We start from the raw sequence: 20,000 nt of genomic DNA, 5'->3' as shown, positions 1-20,000 counted from the left end.
CAGTGGTACCGCAAGAAGGTAAGTGGAGAAACTGTTTCCCATGCCAACAGAATATTATTCTAACCAATTACTTCTACTGATTGATTCACTGAATTAATTTGTCAATTTCACCTAAAAGATATAAAACATGCAACACTAACTAACCCACTGGAGAGTGAGATTGTGCATTTAATTTTCATCAGAGTCTCAGGAATGGCACAATAAAGCTGGTGAACTTATTTCCATTGAGGTCCAACTATTGTACTGCATCCATTAATTTACTGTTTATGTCAAATTTACTCAAAGGGTTGCATAAAAAGGTCAAGCAATAAAAAAGAAAACACAAGAGAAGAAGATACTAAGAAGAAACACACACCATAGTTCATGGCCTCAGCACACAAAAATTGTGTGTATGATTGTGTATGTGCTTGTTTGTGTGTTTATGTGTGTGTGTGTGTGTGTGTGTGTGTGTTTGCATTCATGCGGTTTGTTTGTGTCCTGTCCAGTTGGAGACGGTGCAGAACGAGGTGAAGGAGAGCAACGAGGCTCTGAGAGGAGCGCAGAGCGAGCTGACCGAGAGGCAGCGCTTCCTCCAGACCCTGGAGGTGGAGCTGGAGAGTCTGCACAAGCAGGTGAGCCGGTTCAGAGGAGCAGAGGTTTTGAGCAAAATATCTCATTAAAGGGTGACGGTACCCCCAGTTTAAGTCCCTCTCCGCCTACCTCACTAGTTTGAAAAATGCAATGAAATGGGCGAGGAGAGCAGCGGTGGAGAAGGAGGGGGAGGGGGAGGGGGAGGGGGGAGGGGGAGGGTCAAGTCAAACTAAACTAAGACACTATGAAACCTTCAAATGTCGTTCACCTACTTTTGATTTTTAACCCCGGAAAAGAGAATTGTCTATTTAGTGCCTAAACAGCCACAGTTCAACACATGCAGTTAAATGTGGACGTAATATACTGGTATTATTGTCTTCTATCTCAAACAACACCTAGATATCAGCTAACATCTCAGCAAAACATGTTTTAGTGTTTCTGAGCCCTTTAATACACAGAGACTGCAACAGCTGATTCTCTATTCGAGTTTTATAGATTTATACAACCTCTTTAGACCAGACCTGGCCAAAATAATACTAGTATATTTTAGATACTGTAAGTTGAAATGATATATACTGTATACTTGCTGTCATGGGGGATTGAAGACCAGTCTCCCTTATTAGACTGCTAAACAGTGCCAAAACACTGAAAAACTAATCTTCCATACAGGGTCAATACATAACAAAACTAGGACTTTATGAACTGTATATCCGTGTCTACACGGATCTTTCTCCATCTGGAGAAAGGTATATGTATTCCCTGTTGCATATGTGTTTGTATACTGTATGTGTGCAGAGGTGCATGTGGGAATCAAGTCAGGGTGATACTGATCAATCTGATTGTGGTGCCAGGAAACTGCTGTGTTTCTTCTTTGGAGGTAGAAGTCTGATTTTGTGATGGATGCATCGTTTAACTTATCTTTCAAGTGATATTTCCACCTTTGAGGCTGTGCAAATGAAATCAAATGCACCTGGAGCACTGCAAATACATGAGACCGTGTTTTAATTATATTTTTCAAAGCCTGGATGAGCTATGCTAATTCCTGAAAGAAAGACCGGTTTTATAAGGGATTTATCTAACAACCAAACAGCAAAGCCTACAGAAGCTGGCTTCAGTTTTAATTTGTACAGCAGAGGTTTTTGAGCCTGTGCCATTCCAAACTACTGTGTCATATCTTCTCTTGGGAAAATCACTCTGTTTTTCTCTGCTGTAATCCTTGTTGACAGTAAGCATGTTCTCCCACTCTGATAAGTCTTGTAAGGTCGTACCGGAGTCAGTTTCTAAATTGTACGGGGGTGGTGTTGGTTGCCCGATGAATTATCTTGTCTGTGCAATAAATGTCTGGTTTGGTCTCTACAGCCTCCACAGTTATCCAGTTTTAGTTGATAAGGTTTGGGAAGTAATTTGGGAGTCAGGAGACATACTTGGGTTTGATTTGCATAGGCTACACCTCTTAATGAGGCAATGGGAGGAGGCTTAAGAGACAGGGCTGTGCACAAACAGAATACTGCACTGCCACAAATTTGTGACTACCAACCTACTCAAAGCATCATATATCTTACTACACAGAAGACAATAGTATGACCTACCTTATAGTAGTTTTCTCTTTTCCATCTTCAATTTAGCTAATTGGACGGCTATCACAGTAATAAAACTCGACTGGGTGTCGACTGCCTATTGACTCCATTTTGCTGATCCACTTTACAAAGGGAAGCTGCTCATTCTGTCCATTTCACTGTGATGATAGGTAAACATCATTTGTGGCCAAATAATAAATCATTTTGGTACATTTCAGCCACAGGTAGAGGCTGGCTTTCTCTTCCTGCATCTGGTTACTTTGACCCTGCAGCCAGCCATAAATTATCCACGTGTCTCATATTTACAATGTGTATTTGTACATATCCCTCAAGGCAAAAACAACAATAATGCTAGAATGTTTGCAGAATAAAATTTCCACTACACTACAGAGATTGGACAGGACCTCGTTCTGGGACGACCTAGGCCTGCTTTAGAGGCGGGTCAGCTGTATTAACCCTTTCCTTTTCTGTCCTCAGATAGCAGCGTTGGAGGGAAACCTGGGAGAGACGGGTCAGAAGTACTCTGGTGAGATGGAACGGCTGCAAGTCACCTTGAACCAGCTGGAGGACGACCTCTCCCAGCTCAGGCTGGACATGCAGCGCAACAAGACCGACTACGAGCAGCTGCTCCGCATCAAGCAGAACCTGGAGATGGAGATCGCCACCTACAGGCGCCTGCTGGAGGGAGAGGAAACGTGAGTTATCATCAGTCTTGTTCACCTCTTGAAAAGGAATTAAGGATAAACTACAGGGGTTATTAAACTTTTCCAGCCCAAGGTTCAAACCTATAAAGTATTTTTTTTTCCAAGATTCACATGTCCTACCCCAAACTGGATTGACAGAGTCATATGGTTTTACTGTATGGGTCCAGTGTTGCTCAGCATCACCCAGACATTTGTTCTTATATCTGATTTAAAGGAACAGTACCTGCCTGGGACAATGCCAGGGCCAGTTAGGGCTTATAGGATAGAACATTTAAGATTGAAAGAAAGTGTTGATCTCGTTTGCTCGCTAGCTAATTCTAATATATTTTCTTTTTGTCACTCAGAGTCAAGGAAGTTCCAGCTCCACCAAAGAGTGAGTACTTGGCTTTCACATCTTTACTCACAAAAGAAAGTAGAGTCACCGCTTAGATATCAGAATCAGAATGAATTGCTCCCTAACAGCATGAAAAGCACAGGATTACATAATACATTAGCACAGCACAATGATCGAGGTTTCCCCAATGTTGTAACTGTGTCTAGATCTGACTGACTCACACTGTTGGATTAACAAACTGAAAGGTGTTTTCAAAGTGTTTATCTTTGTCTCACGTTATCTCTGCACCAATTACAAAATCAAAATTGAGACTTGTTTTTACTAACCATTTTCAAGTATCAAGTAAGCAAGAACAGCACAGTTTTTTTACTTACAAGTGTTAATAGGCTCATCATTTATTTCTTCCTTCTCATGCAATGTTAAAACTATGACGTTAAAGTAGAGTTTAGTACTTTTTGGGGAAAATATGAGGTATCTGTGGAATATTATTGATTTATTTTGTAACTGTTTATGTGTTGCCATAAAAGTATTGTGACACATTTTTTATGTAAAATGGGATACAACACAAATTCCATAGAAATATGAGATTAACATGTTTAATCTCATCTCATCTCATCTCATTTCTCCTCTTTTCTGTGCAGAGGAGCCTGATGTTCGCACCAGAAAGATTGTGAAGGTGGTGACTCAGACCATGGTCAATGGGAAGGTAGTGGACGAGTCCAGCGAGGTGGAGCAGATAGAGGAGACAAAGAAGTAGAAAGAGGGAGGAGGATGAGAAAAGGGAGTGAAAGAGAGACAAGGAGAGGATAGAAAGTACATTTGTACGTATGAAATCATTTGAAAAATGAGAGAGAGTGTAGCAAAATAAATAAGGAGAGGGAGGAGAGAGAAAACAGATTAGTGTCAGCAAAAATATTAGCGTCACGCTGTGGAAATGTAACATCAGCATCATCTTACAATAGAAAAAGCTTTTTTTTTTTAATAGGAAATCTTTTAGTTATTACTTTACCATGAAAGTTTTGTGTTCTTTGAGAAATGTGAGGCCTAGATCGGTTTAACAACCCACTTTGATTCTTTTTTGTCTCTGGAGTGTATAGATGCTACAAACATAACTACATAGTTATACATATTTACTGGTTTTCCCCAGTACTATACTGCTGTAATGTAGCTACACATGCTTATACCAATTTATAGTGAATACAGGTGTATGTGAGGCAACTGAATGACATATAAGTAACCATTGTTAACTTCATACTCTTTTACTAACAAAATGTTGTGTTCTCCAACAAGATATTTATTTCTTAAAGGTCTATAGTGTGGTAAGTTTTACTGTAGTAAATGTGATACATACCTAGATTTCTTTCACTAAAATATCATTTAATTGTCTTTGCTCTCTGAGATGTTTGTGTTTGTATTCTATGAAAATCTGAATAAAGAGTTATTTTAATCCATGACATGCCTACTCCTCTTTTTCTTATGTCAGTTTAAGTGCTTTAAGGCTGTTGGACTGAATTCTTGGCTGCTTCATCCTAATCAACGCTGCTGATCTAGTTGCATAAAAAAATCTCTTCACTTCTAGCACTTCTATTAGCTGAAGCAAATGCTGGTTAAATAAAAAATCTGTAACGAATATTTAACTTTATTTTCCTATTTTCACAAAAAGAGAAACACTGTCAAAACTACTTTTATCAGCCAGACTGATGAAACTTTGAGCTTGCAAAATTATATTCACCTTGTCTGCAGGATATCTCTTGGTATCATCAGCAAAATTAGCAGTTTGCTTCAACACACATGTTTTTTTAACACTATTATAGTTTGATTTACTCATACATCACATACTGCAATATTATTTGGGCTGCCACATTTGCTGTCAATCTCTTAAAGTTTCATACGTTACAGAAGAGAGTTGATTAGATCCGATGGAAATTGGGCCGTTGCAGCAGCAAGTAGTATTTATCAAAGAAGGAAAATATATTAAAATGAACATCCAGCACCACTCTTTTGTCAACTAAATATTCTATACATTGTCAGAGTATACTTTAAATTGAATTCACAAGTTCCTATGTCACCAAACTATGGTGACAGCAGGTACTTGGATCACATACAGATGAATGCAAAAAATAGTCCCAAATTCATTGTAATACGTATACAAAAGACAAAAACATACTGCATAACTTGTAAACCTATACAGTTACTGTGTTACTTCACCTAAAACTCTGTTACAGCTCCCGTTAAACCACGTCTGGAAGTACAATTTACTGTTACAAAAGTGCTTAAACAACCACATCAAAGCATCAATACAAAGATCTCTCCCTGTTCACTCCAAGCTGCTTCACATAATGCAGTAATTCAGATACACACACCAATCTCAACCCTGCTATAGACTTTTGAATTACTGGGATTACACACCGCTAAACTCTGAGGTGAAATGCTCTACCACAAATTACATTCTGGTCATAATCTGCTTTATAAGGTACAACAATGGGGCACAGAGGGCAGGACCAACACCTTTCACCAATAAACCCGACCACTTACAATAGGTGTGATAAATGACAGCACAGTATGCGTGTCTAGTGGCAGAAAGCAGCTCTCCAGCCCTCGAGCAGTGGATGAGTCCCCTTCATGGCCTCGTCTCTCTGTCGTTGACTGCCCCGGCCCTTTTGTCCCGGGTGCCCTTCTCAGATTGAAACACTGAGATAGAGTTTCTAAACAGGCAGCTCTAACTCTGATCACCTGAGGAGCGTTAAGCTAAAAGGGGCTTACAACCAGTCTAAAGGGTGTTTATAATGCAGTATTTACACTATTCATTAGATAATTTTCCTCTGCCCCTCTCAGAGTCTGTGCACACCACTGCTCAAAATAATGGTGTGTTGTCATCAGGTCCGATGATGGTCGGGGACCAGGGGAGGAATAACAAGCCCAATTAAATTAAGCTGCCTATGCGTTTTATATGCCTAATGCTGCTGTCAGATGAAAACTGATTATATCTCAGCCTGTTTTTCTAATTGATGGCCAACCATTCAGTCGGAATAACTTTTGTTGTTCTGTGCATCATCAAGGTTTCATAGCACATGAAGTATCATGTATACTTTCAGTGAAAGAAACGACAGCGGTAAGCACGTTGAAACAAATCAACCTTGTACATGAAAAGGAGCTAGAGTAGTAGTGATGAAAGAATAGAGACAATATGATAACAGAAGATAATGGAGAAGAAAAGGAGAAAAAAACAAAGCTTGCCTTATAATTAATGCTGTCGGTAACCATTAAACCTCCCCACAGTTACATATTATGAAGGTGGACACAGCTGTTGCCATTGAGCTAAGATGTGAAGTAATGTCTCTGTCAGTCATCCTATGAAAACGTCTAGGTCTTTCATCAACTCTTGTAATGATGAGATAATGGGGAAATCAGTGTAATCTGGGAGAGTTGTAAAATAAAGTCATTCACACACATGATCTGTCATGCCATGTTATCTGCTGAGATTTGTCTTTCTGCCATGTAAGAGGAATTACCCAGAGTGTCTACACTGCAAAAAAATATTAAGGCACTTCAATTTAAAAACATAAGTTTTGCTTGCTGCCTTAAAACTGTGAGTTGACTGAAATAGTACTGAATAGTTAGGTCAAAGATCATTAATAGAAAAACTGAATGAACTTTAGACAATACGTTCAATCAACAATGTCTTGTCATGCTGATAAGTGTTTACAAGTTGAATGCATTAATTGATGAACTGCAGTGTTACTTATTCTTTCACTAGTGAGGAGGTTTTGAGTTCCTCTTGTGTCACATGATTATTACACTGTTTGGCATTAAGTATGCAGCTGCAAAACAAGTGCTTGAAGTGGATAGTACTTGCCATGTCTAATAGAGAATGTCTGCTTCACTTTATTGAATTTACAAAATCTGTAGATACTAAATTGTATCATGTTTTTTTTTATTTATTTACTTTTTTTAATCAGAAATTGACCTATGATTCAACTAAGATACACACATAACAAGTCTCCATCCTGTAACGTCATTCAAACCAGAAGAAAGTTCCTGGAGAGTTAAACCACATGCAATGCATACTGGGAAGGCTGCTAATAAGCTAACAGTGTTTCTTAATAAACTCTATGATGATCGGTTTAGTGAATGCTTCATAAGGTGTTCTTTCAACTCATAATGTTAAGTCACAAGATGTGAACTCATGAGTAGAAGTCATGAAGCTCATAACTGGCACTTATAGGTTGAAATTGACAAACACATCTACACTCACCGAGCACTTTATTAGTACATCTGTACACCTGCTTATTCATGCAATTATCCATTCAGACAATCATGTGGCAGCAGTGCAATGCGTAAGGTCATGCAGATACAGGTCAGCAGCTTTAGTTAACGATCACATCAAGCATCAGAATGGGGAAAACATTTGATCTCAGTGACTTGGCAAATGGCCAGATGGGCTGCTTTGAGTATTTCTGAAACTGCTGATCTCCTGGGATTTTCATACACAACAGTCTCTAGAGGTTATACATAATGGTGCAAAAAACAAAAAACATCCAGTGAGCGGCAGTTCTGCGGATGGAAATGCCTTGTTGGTGAGAGAGGTCAGAGGAGAATGACCAGACTGGTTGGAGCTGACAGAAAGGCTTCAGTAACTCAGATAACCTCTTTACAACTGTGGTGAGCAGAAAAGCATCTCAGAAAGCAACACGTCCAACCTTGAGGAGGATGTCACTTTGGAAGCCGGTTGACACTGAGCTGAAAGCTGATACCTACCCAATATTAGTAAGGTGTTCCTAATAAATTGCTCGGTGAGTGTATATACATTGTGTTAATGTTTAAAGATGAGTTGATTTCACTAAATCACACCATGAGGTTTTACAGTGTAATATTACTGCAGCCCACATTTTTGTTTTGCCATCAGTGAGTTGTACAAGCAAGAACTAGACAATGAGGAATTAACTCATTTTCGAGCAATTTTAGGATTTTTTCTCTAGTCTACTCAAGAGAGAAAATGTCACTTATATAAATCTGATAATCCCTTAATAAGCACGTCCCACCTGAGCACACACATTGTCCGTCATGATATAACCTCATTGTGACCTCCACATTCCCTATAATTTGTGGTCATGACCTTTTTTGACCTTTAAAGAAATGCGGCCTGGTTTTACTCTTTGGTATTGCATGACCAAGCTGGGGAGCCCCAAGCTCCAGTTCTCTGGTCAACCACTCCAAAGTCAGAAAACAACTGAACTGTTCACTTTTTAACTGTTGACTTATTGCACAGGGGACTTTAATGTAGCTTGCTTCAGCATTGTCAGACACTATTGGTTCAGGGAATAAGCCAAGTGATCTCACAGCCTCAGGCAGTGGTGGAAAAAGTACTCAAATACTTTACTTAAATACGTAAAAGTAGCAATACCATATTGGAAAAATACTATTAAAAGTAAAAGTCCTACACAACACAACATATTTTATGAGCTCTTCGTATGTTTTGCATGTAAAACCTTATTCTGCAAAGTAACTAGTAACTACAGCTGTCAGATAAATGTAGTGTAGTGGAGTAAAAAGTACAATATTTCCCTCTGAAATGTAGTGGAGTGAAAGTCTCTCAAAATGGAAATACTCAAGTAAAGGGGCAGTACCTCAAAACTGTACTTAAGTACAGTACTTGACTAAATGTACTTTGTTACTTTCCATCTCTGTCCTCAAGTTATCCTCTTTACCTTTAGGAGAGCCTCCCCCAAAAATTTGCTAATGGTAATGGTAAATTTGTGGTAAAGTTAGAAAGTAGCTTGTCAAAACCCCTAGAAAATTCTGATTGGTAGACTCATGGCCAGAGAGACAGAGTCAAGGAGCCAGGCAGGTAGACAAGGCAACAAGGTTGGCAAGCAGATAGACTAACAGGCGGGACATTTAGACAAATAGACAAAGAGAGAAGACAGGAAGAAACATTTAGACAAATAGACAAAGAGAGAAGACAGGAAGAAACATTTAGACAAATAGACAAAGAGAGAGGATGGGAAGAAGTGGATGAACTCTGCGAAATGGGTTCATTGGCACTATTTGATCGTAATAACAGTAATTTAACCAGTATCAGCTCCACTTATTCTTTTATGTGTCTCACATCTACCCTTCCAAACAACAGATGCAATAGTAGCAGGCCTATGTTTTGTCTATTCATGTTAGAAAATGAGAATGACCTCTCTGCTCTCTTTGGAGAAAGAATATTCCTTTCAAGTGGAATGTATTTGTGTAATGAAAAACCAAAATGATCCCAAACCCAACCCCGGAGAGTGAGCCTAATACACAAATCCCATGTTCATATTGTGCTTAGTTCAGAGCTGACTGTGTTTTAGGACCTTTTAAATTCAGGACTAAAGCAGCTCTTAGTTCTGAGCCAAGTCACCAACACTGTGCAGCACAACAGAGCAGACTGAACACTTACTGACAGACACAAGCAGAATGAAAATTGATTGGCAATAACTATTCATTTGTTTTTGGTTGATCTGTTTGCTATTTTTTATTTTTTTATTTTGCCATTTGTCTCATGATGCCCAGTGGTCACAACAGTAACAAACAATTTTGAACAAAACACAATTTCAACAAATATGCCGTCACACAACATAATCAATAGGGCTAGAGGCCATGATACTGCACATTTTGAGGCAATGTTTTTGAGCAATGTTGCTGACAACTATGACCAACAGTGGTTTCTAACATCTATAACAGTTAAAAGTTACAAACTGTTTTGTTTCAGTCCCCATCCCTACAGGAGGAAATGTGAAGACTTTTTTATGTATTTATTTTTTTAGAATGTTCATGAGGTTTCTTTAATTCAGATAGTATTACAAACAACAAAGCATGGTCAGCTGTGGTGTGTGTGTGTGTGTGTGTGTGTGCAGATGGGTATATCCACCTATTCAGACACCCCTACACCACCAGTAAGCAGACTAGCACAAGTACCATCACTTTATACCGTCATATTTCCTCTTACTGTTCAACATGACAGTAATTAGAGTCCATATACAATCACCTCGTCTCTTCTTTCTTTCTTTCTTTCTTCCCTCTCGCTCTCCCTCTCTCTCTTACACACACAAACACACACTCTCTCTCACTCTCTGTCTCTCTTGTCTTTTTTTTTCTTTCTCCCCCATCTCTTTCTCTCTATCTTTCTTGCACTCTCTCTCTCTCTCTCTCTCTCTCTCTCTCTCTCTCACACTCTTTCTCTCTCTCTCTCTCTCTCTCACACACACACACAGACAATGACAGGCAGTGACAGAGACGAGTGGGAGACAGGGAGATCATAGGATTAACCGGTGTGGTAATGTCTCGAAAACAAATATTTTTCCCACTAGTTATCCTGGTGAGGCTGGGTTCACACACCGTTCAGATGATTAGATCACAAGACAAAACATCAACAATTCCACTTTAAATACAAAAGATCAGTCATAAATATAAAGTACATTTGGGCAGGGAGAAGTTTGACAGGAATTACTTGTTACAAAAAACAAAAAAATAAACACTGTAAACAATAAGTAGACATCCTCTCTTCAGGTCACAAAAAACAAAAACATGTTGGAGTATGTCTTGTTTTTCAATCAGGTGGTTTATTCCTCTCCTGGGTGCTGCTCTCTTTTTCCTTTTCCAGTATGTGAAAAAGCACAGGGTAACATTTTACTCCCACTCCAACAGTCTCCCCCGTCATGTCCAGTCTCATCCCCACCCTGAGCCCACAATCTCAAACACAATAGCATCAATTATGTTTTAGTGCCCCACTCCCTCTGTCCCTCACCTATTTATTTGGCTAATGACATGTTGAGGGACAGACCCGCACTTTCAAAAACAGCATCGGCACGCACCTCTGCCATGTGTACTGTCATTTCAGCCCACGCCTCCCATGTGTGAAACTAAACATCTACCAGAGCCAAAGCCTAATCCCTCCATGCCAAGGAAAATATTTAGGTTTTAATTACCCGCTGCTAGAAGAACATTTTAAAACAGTTCAGTATGGAACCACTATGGCTCTCTTATACTGTATGTACTAGTAAAGGGTGTAACTATTTAGGCTATTTTGCTTAAATAGCCCAAAGAACAATGAATTTGGACAGAAAGGGAACTTCAACCTGAATGTTGCACTTATGTTGTCATGAAAATGAACACTGTTACCATGGCAAAAGCATCATTTAATAGCACATTTCAGTATCAGCTTTCTTATACCTTACAGACTGAGAACAGTAGAGGTGGCATTGCTTCACTCACCATGGGAAAACTGTCTGCCGTCTTACCTGGGTTAACTGTCTGACTACAGCTGCCATCTATGGGCAGCAGCTATGGTTGTCACCTGTGCACTAAAATGACCAAAGAGACAATCTGGCATAATTTTCTTCACTTCAGTATCAAGTACAAGAGATAGATAAAATATTTTACAATTGAATCAACTCTAAACAAAAGCTAGCTAGCTGTCAGTAGCCAATAGACTGCAGTTCTATTGAAACTATTTAGCAGCAAGCTAGACACTTGATCTCAACTTTGAAACTGTACATATCTCTAAAGTAACCAGTCAAATAGAGTAGCTAAGTGTTTGTTCTTTCTAAAAACAATGGAGTTTGATATTCTAGTAATGTGGAATTAAAGTAAAGGTTAGGTTTATTGTCAACATTGTCAGATTAAATTATGATGAGTTCTGGTTGCTTAGAGGAACTTCTGCAGCTTGTTTAGAGGAATCAACTTACTGAGACAAACCACACAAGATGAAGAAACACTTGTTTCAGCAGATAAAACATAAAAACATCAAGGTCCAAAGGATCCTCAAGCAACATGTTCATGTTGACTGCACTCTAGTGGACAGACCTGGGTAAAACAATTGACAAGCAACTGCATTGGACATGGTTAATTTTTTTTTAATGCAACCAGTCATGATATGGAAGAGTTGATTGTGCTGCAGAGCTGGTTGTTTCTAGATGAAGCACTGAGACATGATGCTGTCTGTTGTCCCACCAGTGAAATGTTTTTTACTTTGGACCAATTAAATGGCAACAAGTGCAGAAATATGAGAGGAAAACACTGACCAAAAGGATAATATTGGCTAGACAAATCTCCTGTGGTCTTATTCTTATTCTTATTCTTATTCCATGCATTTGAGTTAATTTTCATGCCTATTAGTGTTTGCCTTTTACTCTTGTTAGTAATTTTAGTTTGCTTGATTATAAAAGCCTTGTTAATCTGCTGTTGAGGAGACTTCACCACTGATATCCTCCAGACACAGGCTGGTTTGAGTTGGAGCCTGGCGAGACTCAAGCAGATAAATCCACTTATATTCTTACCTCAGGCTTGCAGCCTCTTTATGTGGGAACAGTTGGGGTTTTAACAGCAAGTTGAGGTCTGCAGAGAAGCTGAGGCCATGTTACAAAAGTGAATTCCTTATTCAGTTCCTTTTCTCAATGTGATGCCAAACTAATAGTTTTCTTTATTCTAATTATTTATTCTTTGCAACAGTCATGTGATGAAATCTAGCATGGAAGTATTAAACATACTTTAAAAAATATGCTTCAGGATGGAAGACATTTGCCACATAGGGTTAGATCATGACGATGGTTTGTGTTTAGCTGTATAACTGACAATTACAGATGGTCTCATTTTCAGTAAGACCTAAGAGTTGATCCCATCAGAGCTAAGCTAGTTTTCAGGCAGACTAACTGACCTTTGGCCTTATGCCCTCTACACACTGTCCTGCCGACCACAGTCATCACCAACAGGTATTATCCATCATCCCTTGTGCTCTTTTCACACACTTTCCCATTTCTCATCATGAACCATCTGGGCTACTTCTCCAAACAAGAGTGAAAGCCTTTTCATTAGTTATCAAGGGGAGATGCTCGGTTGGGTAAGTCATGTAGACAAAAGAGCAAAGACCATTTTTTTGTCTATAGAACATATAAAAACAGAAAAGAGAGGACAGCTACAAAGAAACAGTATGTTACAGTAAATAGTTCCCCTGTTACCTAGTTAGCTAGGCAAAAACACAGCACATCTAGATTCATAAAGCAATGTTAGCAAAGGTAAAGCAAGGTCTGTTTGACCAATCAGATTGCTCGGTAAGAACTACCTTTTGAATAACAGGGGTTTTGCACTTCAAATGTCTATGATTTAGTCTAATTTTTAGTCTTAAAATCTTAAATGGTTTGAGATGATTCCTCTTGTTTCCAATGCAGTGTTACTTGTTTCGGGAATTTTTAACAAGTAAAACAAGTGCTGAATCATGAAACAAGGCAGGATAAGGCAACTCATTACACTTGTATGCCTATCAAAATGAGCCAAGCAAATGTATGAAACAAGTTGATTTTCACCAGAAATAAGTGACATAATCTAATAATACATGCTTGAAATAAACTGAAAGATTGTTTCACTCAGAAAAATAAGATTTTGAGACTTAATATCAGATTAAATGAATTGTTAATTGTTGTTGTTTTGTGTGTGTGTGTGTGTGTGTGTGTGTGTGTGTGCTAGGACCCTCTGATATATAAGGGTCAGGAATTAAATCAGGTGGATGTGTGTTAGAAGTCCTGTGGCATTCTGCATATATGTATGTACAAATGAGATTGTCTTTCATGACGTAACATGAGTCGGGACATGTGTATCCATGTGTATGGATACACAGTATTGCACCATGATTGGCTTTGGCACATTTCACTCTAGCTTGTTGCATAACATCAACTGGATTAGACACCAGCAATAGAAACACACACTCTCCATCCTCTCTCTCTCTCTCTCTCTCAGTCATTCACTGTCCAACTCATATAATGTGGTTTTAATATAGCCTTCTTTGGTTGATATAGCCTTCATTTGTTCTCCCTTTATTTCCCTTATCACTGGTCCATTATGACTAAATTGGTGATATTTTAAACATTTTAACCTGTTCAATAAGATCACATGTAAAAACAAAAAAAAAGAAGAAACACAGACTGGACCATTTGAGCATCACAACATATTTTTTTTCTAACCTGTGCAGTGCCAACTCCATTGCTTTAACAAAAGAGTATGTTGGCTACTGTGGATGGAAACATACAGGCCAGGCATCTTTGCTATCCGAACAAGCCCAAGCTGTGGAAAACCCCTAATATGATCCTTGACCCCTGGACCATGCTAAGTGGCCTAACAGTGGGGTTAGGGTAAGAGGACTAAGGTCTCCAAACATCAGACCACCGGTAAGCCTATTAGTGCTGAGTGTGCATTGTGTTGGGTTTGGCTGTGTTTTCTTCTGGGGCTTTGCAGTACCAGGAGGGATCACAGACACTTACAAGTGCAACATGTAGTCAAGCCCGGACTACTTCAGCAGAGGTTTGCATGTGTGTGTGTGTGTGTGTGTGTGTGTGTGTGTGTGTGTTTCATAGAGCTATACATTGTTTTGTAATAATATCCTGCCTTTCTCTCCCTAAGCATTTCAATACCAATAAATAAAAAATACACGCTTGTATTTTGCACAGCACAAAGAAGGACAAAACTCCACTGATATTTGTTTAGAAAAGGATTTTTTTTATTTTCCACATTCACTCAAAACAACACAGCAACAACATTCCCCTGAGACAAACAATGGAAGGATGAGTGATAGAGGAGGAATTAAATCCAACTTCTTCTCTATCTGAATCTCTAAAATCATTTACTTTGGTGGTCTTACACAGGTCTTTCACTGCCCCCTGGTTTATTTTTCTCAACCTTCTTCTTTCTCTCTTTCACATTCAGTCTCCCTCTCTTCCATTCACTCCACATTCTCACTCCCACATACACACATACACTCTTTCTTTCTCCCTCTTGCTCTCAAAGCCACCTAGAGTGCAGCCAGCAGGCCTTTTGCAGCTCCATGCTCCCCTATACTCTCCTCTCTCTGGCTCTCCTCTCTTTAGCAGGCTCCAGACTGCAGGACAGGCTGGAACTGTCCGCCCATGCAGATCTCCTCCTGCTTCTGGCGGACGGCGCGCTGGATGGCGGGGGGCAGGCCGCGGGGGTTCCTGGAGAAGACCAGGGAGTAGCCGTCCTCGCAGCTCCCGTCATCCTTCAGGGTGCGGCAAGCGTAGGTGATGGCGTAGTGGTCGTAGTCGGTGTCGATCACCCAGTAGTTGTCACCTGGACACAGAGAAAGGGAGAGGTTATGGAGAGGAATGTATGTGAGGGGTCTTTATGTGTGTGTACAGCATATTGTGTTGTATCTTTTTGTTCTATGTGTACAAAGTCACTCTGCTTCTTTGCATGTGTGTTCATTTCTATGTGTCTGCATTTAATTATATGTGTTTGCATGTGTTGCGTGGGTATGTGTTTGTTTTGTGTGTGTGTGTGTGTGTGTGTGTGTGTGTGTGTGTGTATGGGTATGACTTAAGTCACTTTCAGGGACACACACCAGACTTAAGACCAGTTGACTGGGGACGGCTTGTGCAATTGAGGACAAAAGCCGTGTCCCCAATTGGTAAAGAGCTGATTTTTGGGTCAGTGGTTAAGGTTAGGGTTAGGTTATGGTTAGGGTAAGGGTTAGGTTTAGGCAAGTAGTGGTTATGGTTATGGTTAGGGTAAGTCTCCAGGAAATGAATGTAAGTCTATGTAAATAACCCAAAAGTGACATAAGTAAGACTGTGTGTGTGTGTGTGTGTGTGTGTGTGTGTGTGTGTGTGTGTCCAAAACTGACCTCCACTGGACAGGTAGCTGGCCAGTCCCTGGTAGTTCATGAACATCTTGCCGGGGGTGGTAGGGTCAGGAACAGTGTACTGGGCAGCCATGTCAGCACACACAACCCAGAAGCTGGAAAACGAAGACACATGCACACACGTTAGCATATGTAAAATGATGTAAAATGTAAAACAGATACAAAAACAAATGCTGACAAATTACCCTGGCCTTCACACATCTCAGTGTTTTTATTCTCTTTTTTGTTTTTTTGCTACAGGAAAATATATGTGTAAACGTCATTTAAAAAAAAATATTTTCTTATAAATGCATCTGATTGAATTGGTAGTTGTTGTTTTATTTTCATTTTGTAGAACACCTGAATGGGCTGTAATTGCCTTATGCTTGTTTCTACAAGTGTTTTCTAGCCAGCATTCCGGTATAAAACCCCACCTCTGCAACCGGCATTACTGCCTAATCCTCTATAAGCCAGGGAAAACCCAGCTTGTAGTTAATGCTGTTCAGAATGTGCTTCTGGAATATTATAGCTATCTAAAATCTTTAGGCGGACCTCAAGCAGAAACTGACCATCTTCCTTGACTTCTGACCCAGGTGATTGAACATTTGGGCTGTCCTCAACCCCCTAATCTTAGAGAGTCAAGGAGCGCTTCATGCCCAAACTGACCCTTTGCCCTAACCAGGGAGTGATTTGAAGAGGGATGAAGGCAGTTAGTATTGCTTTTGTTAAAACAGATCATTAAATGTTGTACTCTTTGCAAACAGCAGATATTGGGGGAAATATGGCAGGGAACTTGTCTATCATCCCCCTTGTTAAAGTTTAAAAAAATCACCAGCTGGTCCTCAGACTTACCCAAAGAGAGTGACACGTCCCTTGGAGGAGGCGGTCATGGTGCCGTCATCATCGATGGTGTACTCAGCTGAGATGTTGTCCTGCAGGAACAGGCCCTCTGGATCCTTCTTCTGCAGGGCATACCACTTCCCTGCATACTGCAATGGCAAGGAAGGAGCAACAAAGTCAGAACCTGATTTTAACGTCCTTCAATATGAGTTTGTGCTTGTGTGTGTGGTAGAGAGAGGTGCCCTCACCTTCTTGGGGTCAAAGTCCTCTTTGACTGTGAAGCTGTCAACAACACAGGAAGCAGACAGACAGCGCTCTACGCAGGACAGCAGGACCACCAGCAGGGCCAGCTTAGAGGATCCCATTCTATGGTGAACACACAGAGCAATATTTTTTTAAACTACTGTAAGTGTCAGAAACAGGCTGTGGACTTGTTTCTCCTGGGTCGCTAAATATAAAGAGAACCAATTTCAGTTCATTAGACAGTTTCATTATGTAAAACAAAGTTTTACATATATAACAATATCAATACTGAACTAAACAGACAGAGGAAAACAGCTAACTAACTATGCCTTATTGAGCAAGTTAGATGCTACAAATAATTATTGCTTGCCTGTAATAGCCACTCTGACATACTTCAGGGTGCATTAATACTTTAATATTTCATTGTGTACAAATGAACAAGAGTATTGTACCCAATCACAATCTAGAAGAGAAATAAATGGCTTAAGATGAAGATATTTACTCTAGAAATATGTTACATTATAAATGCACCATGAACATATATTACCATTTATAACGATAAGATAGAAAAAAAATGATAGGACTATGTAAATGTCCATTGTCCAATGGTGGTACTTGAGCAATACAACAATGTCTTATCCTCAATTTAATCTAAATTCCAAATGTTGAGCCCAGGATAATGCCATGTTGAAGAAACTACATCCACATACTGTAACACAAAGTTATTCACAGTATAGTTGTTCTCATATCAAGTCCTTCTTTGCCACAATTACAGCTGACCTGTCATTTGCTTTTAAAGTCTGACAGCAGATACAGATAGAGCCATTTACATTAAACCTAAACTAGATAGAATAGAAGCCCCCAATCACATAGTTTTTCTTGGTTATTATTGATACGTTTTAAGGAAAGTTCTGAACTACTAACATGACTGTGCATTGGTTTTTAATTCATATAAATTCCAGTGTCTTACCTGTGTGTGTGTGTTTGAGTCAAAGTAGCGATAGTGATGAACTTCTAGTATGTGGTTATCCACCAGGTTGGGTCTCGTGTCTGAAGCAGCCTTTATATACACACTCCACAGACAAGCTTATGGCTGATTTTCATTGCTTGGAACTAAATAAGGTGCTTAAATCTAGAGTTAATCCTGTTGGGGTGAAATCCTTACCGTAATCTGGCTTCTATGTTCAAACCCGCCCAGGACTTGCTATAAAAACAATCAGACCTTTATGTAACTATGGGATTGAAAGCAATAAAACACGCACATGCGCACATGAGCACTTGAGGACATGCGTGCGCATACACGCATGAACTGTACTTGCACACAAACACATACACACATTCTGTATTTATACAAATGCACACACACACACACACACACACACACACACACTCACATCAGAAGCTTGGTTTTGTTTAATTGTCTAAAATTGAAAGTATTAATAACTGAATTAAATTGTTGCTACACAAGGTACAGTAACCGTAACAGCCATATTTATGTGTGTTTGTGTGTGAATCTTAAGGAAGAAAAAAACACTTTGACAATAGAGAATGGATTGGGAAAGATGGCAAAAATTTATGGTGAGGAGATGCAGCCATGGAGTTTTCTGAGCCTGAGGGTATACAACAACATTTAGTAGGTACAAATAAATAAATAAATAAATAAAACCCAAACAAACTTTCTGTGGCGCTACAAAAATTACTTCCCACTTATGGTCTTCACCAATGACTTCATCAATGTCTGGCTTTTGGAGAAAAGTGTTCACATACCTATATATCACAGGACTGTCCTAGACAATAGGAACACATGACTTCTTAAAATGAGTGGTGTTTCCCATCATGCACTTTGATTGACGACCCCTGCTGTGCGTTTCCTTAAAGGAAGTTAGATGTTAGACAACCAATTTCACAGTTTAACAACAACTGTTAAACCTGGAGAAACACCTCTCAAAAAATGTCTGTTGTCTGATTTTGTACAATGCAGTCATCTTTGACAAAACAAAAAAGTAGGTGTCTGTTATCAAACAACTGTTGTCAAATAGTTACTGATAACAGCCACAGCCAATGAAAAGTGTTTATGGCAAAGTGCCATATTGGTACAAACAGCACCAAGACCTAATCCCTTTCTGTGAAAGCCTTGGAAAACCTCAAAACCTGTCAACAAGAAAACAAGCTAAGAGGCTATGAGACCCAAATATAAAATTAGCCTAGATTTATGCTTTCTTATACCATTTCTTGGCTAAGTGCCATTACTTCTATAAAGACATAATTCGACTTTCAGAGATTGAACAAGCTATTTTATTTGATTGGATTTATTTGTGCAATTTATTCACACGTCGAAAATAATATACGTATATCCTATCCAGTCAATGCAACCTTGTATATAAACGATGGAATTTTGCTGAGTAAAACTTTTTCGGACCAAGGTTTCATTTTTGTAATGTTTTGCCTGTGACATGCACACATCTGACCAATCAAGATGAAGTTTGTTGGTAACGTCACACTCACAACATTCAACATGGCGGATCATGTAAAGTTTTGTGTCTCAGAAAGCTGTACTCTTTGATAAAAAGAATAAAACTATAAACACAATGTATATCTACACCTAGTTTGACTTCCAGTGCAAATTCAAATTTATTGAATGCACACACATGAATACTTTTATTTATCCACAATTCAACAGTGCATCATACATAAACAATAGGGATACAAAACAATGATGTGGTCTTTCTTCAGACACACACACACATACTTACTTAAGTCACTTTTGGGGTATTTATATAGACTTACATTCATTTCCTTGAGACGTACCCTAACCCTAACCATAACCAATACTTGCCTAAACCTAACCCTAACCTAACCCTAACCCTACCTTAACCTAACCCTAACCTTAACCACTGACCCAAAAATCAGCTTTTTACCAATTGGGGACACGGCTTTTGTCCCCAGTTGCACAAGCCATCCCCAATCAACTGGTTTTATGTCTGGTGTGTGTCCCTGAAAGTGACTTAAGTCATACCCACACACGCGCACACACACACACACACAAACGTTAAATGCTTTATTTGAATTTCCTACAA

General features: G+C 39.3%; 2 protein-coding genes across 3 annotated transcripts in view; one reads left to right on the top strand and one right to left on the bottom strand.

Moving 5' to 3' along the window:
- LOC139653324 (keratin, type I cytoskeletal 18) overlaps positions 1-4,623 on the top strand; it is an 11,488-nt gene extending 6,865 nt beyond the window's left edge. For both annotated transcript variants that reach the window (XM_071530311.1, XM_071530312.1), the window contains exons 6-10: positions 1-18; positions 486-611; positions 2,625-2,842; positions 3,196-3,224; positions 3,827-4,623. The exon at positions 1-18 is cut by the window's left edge and continues 147 nt beyond it. In XM_071530311.1, the coding sequence (XP_071386412.1) occupies positions 1-18; positions 486-611; positions 2,625-2,842; positions 3,196-3,224; positions 3,827-3,942 (507 nt within the window). In that variant the 3' untranslated portion in view covers positions 3,943-4,623. The remainder of the gene's footprint in view (positions 19-485; positions 612-2,624; positions 2,843-3,195; positions 3,225-3,826) is intronic.
- A 10,064-nt stretch (positions 4,624-14,687) lies between these two features.
- Positions 14,688-18,119, bottom strand: rbp4l (retinol binding protein 4, like). Its single transcript, XM_071530322.1, has 5 exons — positions 17,894-18,119; positions 16,929-17,046; positions 16,693-16,829; positions 15,844-15,956; positions 14,688-15,290 (listed from the first exon to the last, which is right to left on the bottom strand). Exons 2-5 carry the CDS (start codon positions 17,043-17,045, stop codon positions 15,067-15,069), a joined length of 591 nt encoding a protein of 196 aa, XP_071386423.1. The 5' UTR covers position 17,046; positions 17,894-18,119; the 3' UTR covers positions 14,688-15,066.
- Positions 18,120-20,000: the final 1,881 nt, after the last annotated feature.

The sequence above is a fragment of the Centroberyx affinis genome, unplaced genomic scaffold (assembly GCF_046629955.1).
Source record: "Centroberyx affinis isolate AG114_WGS23_722 - 3 ecotype Tasmania unplaced genomic scaffold, CSIRO-AGI_Caff_v1 ptg000131l_1, whole genome shotgun sequence".
NCBI classification, from domain to species: Eukaryota; Metazoa; Chordata; class Actinopteri; order Beryciformes; family Berycidae; genus Centroberyx; species Centroberyx affinis.
The sequence above is the reverse complement of the archived record's forward strand: the minus strand, read 5'-3'. Positions and strand labels throughout refer to the sequence as shown.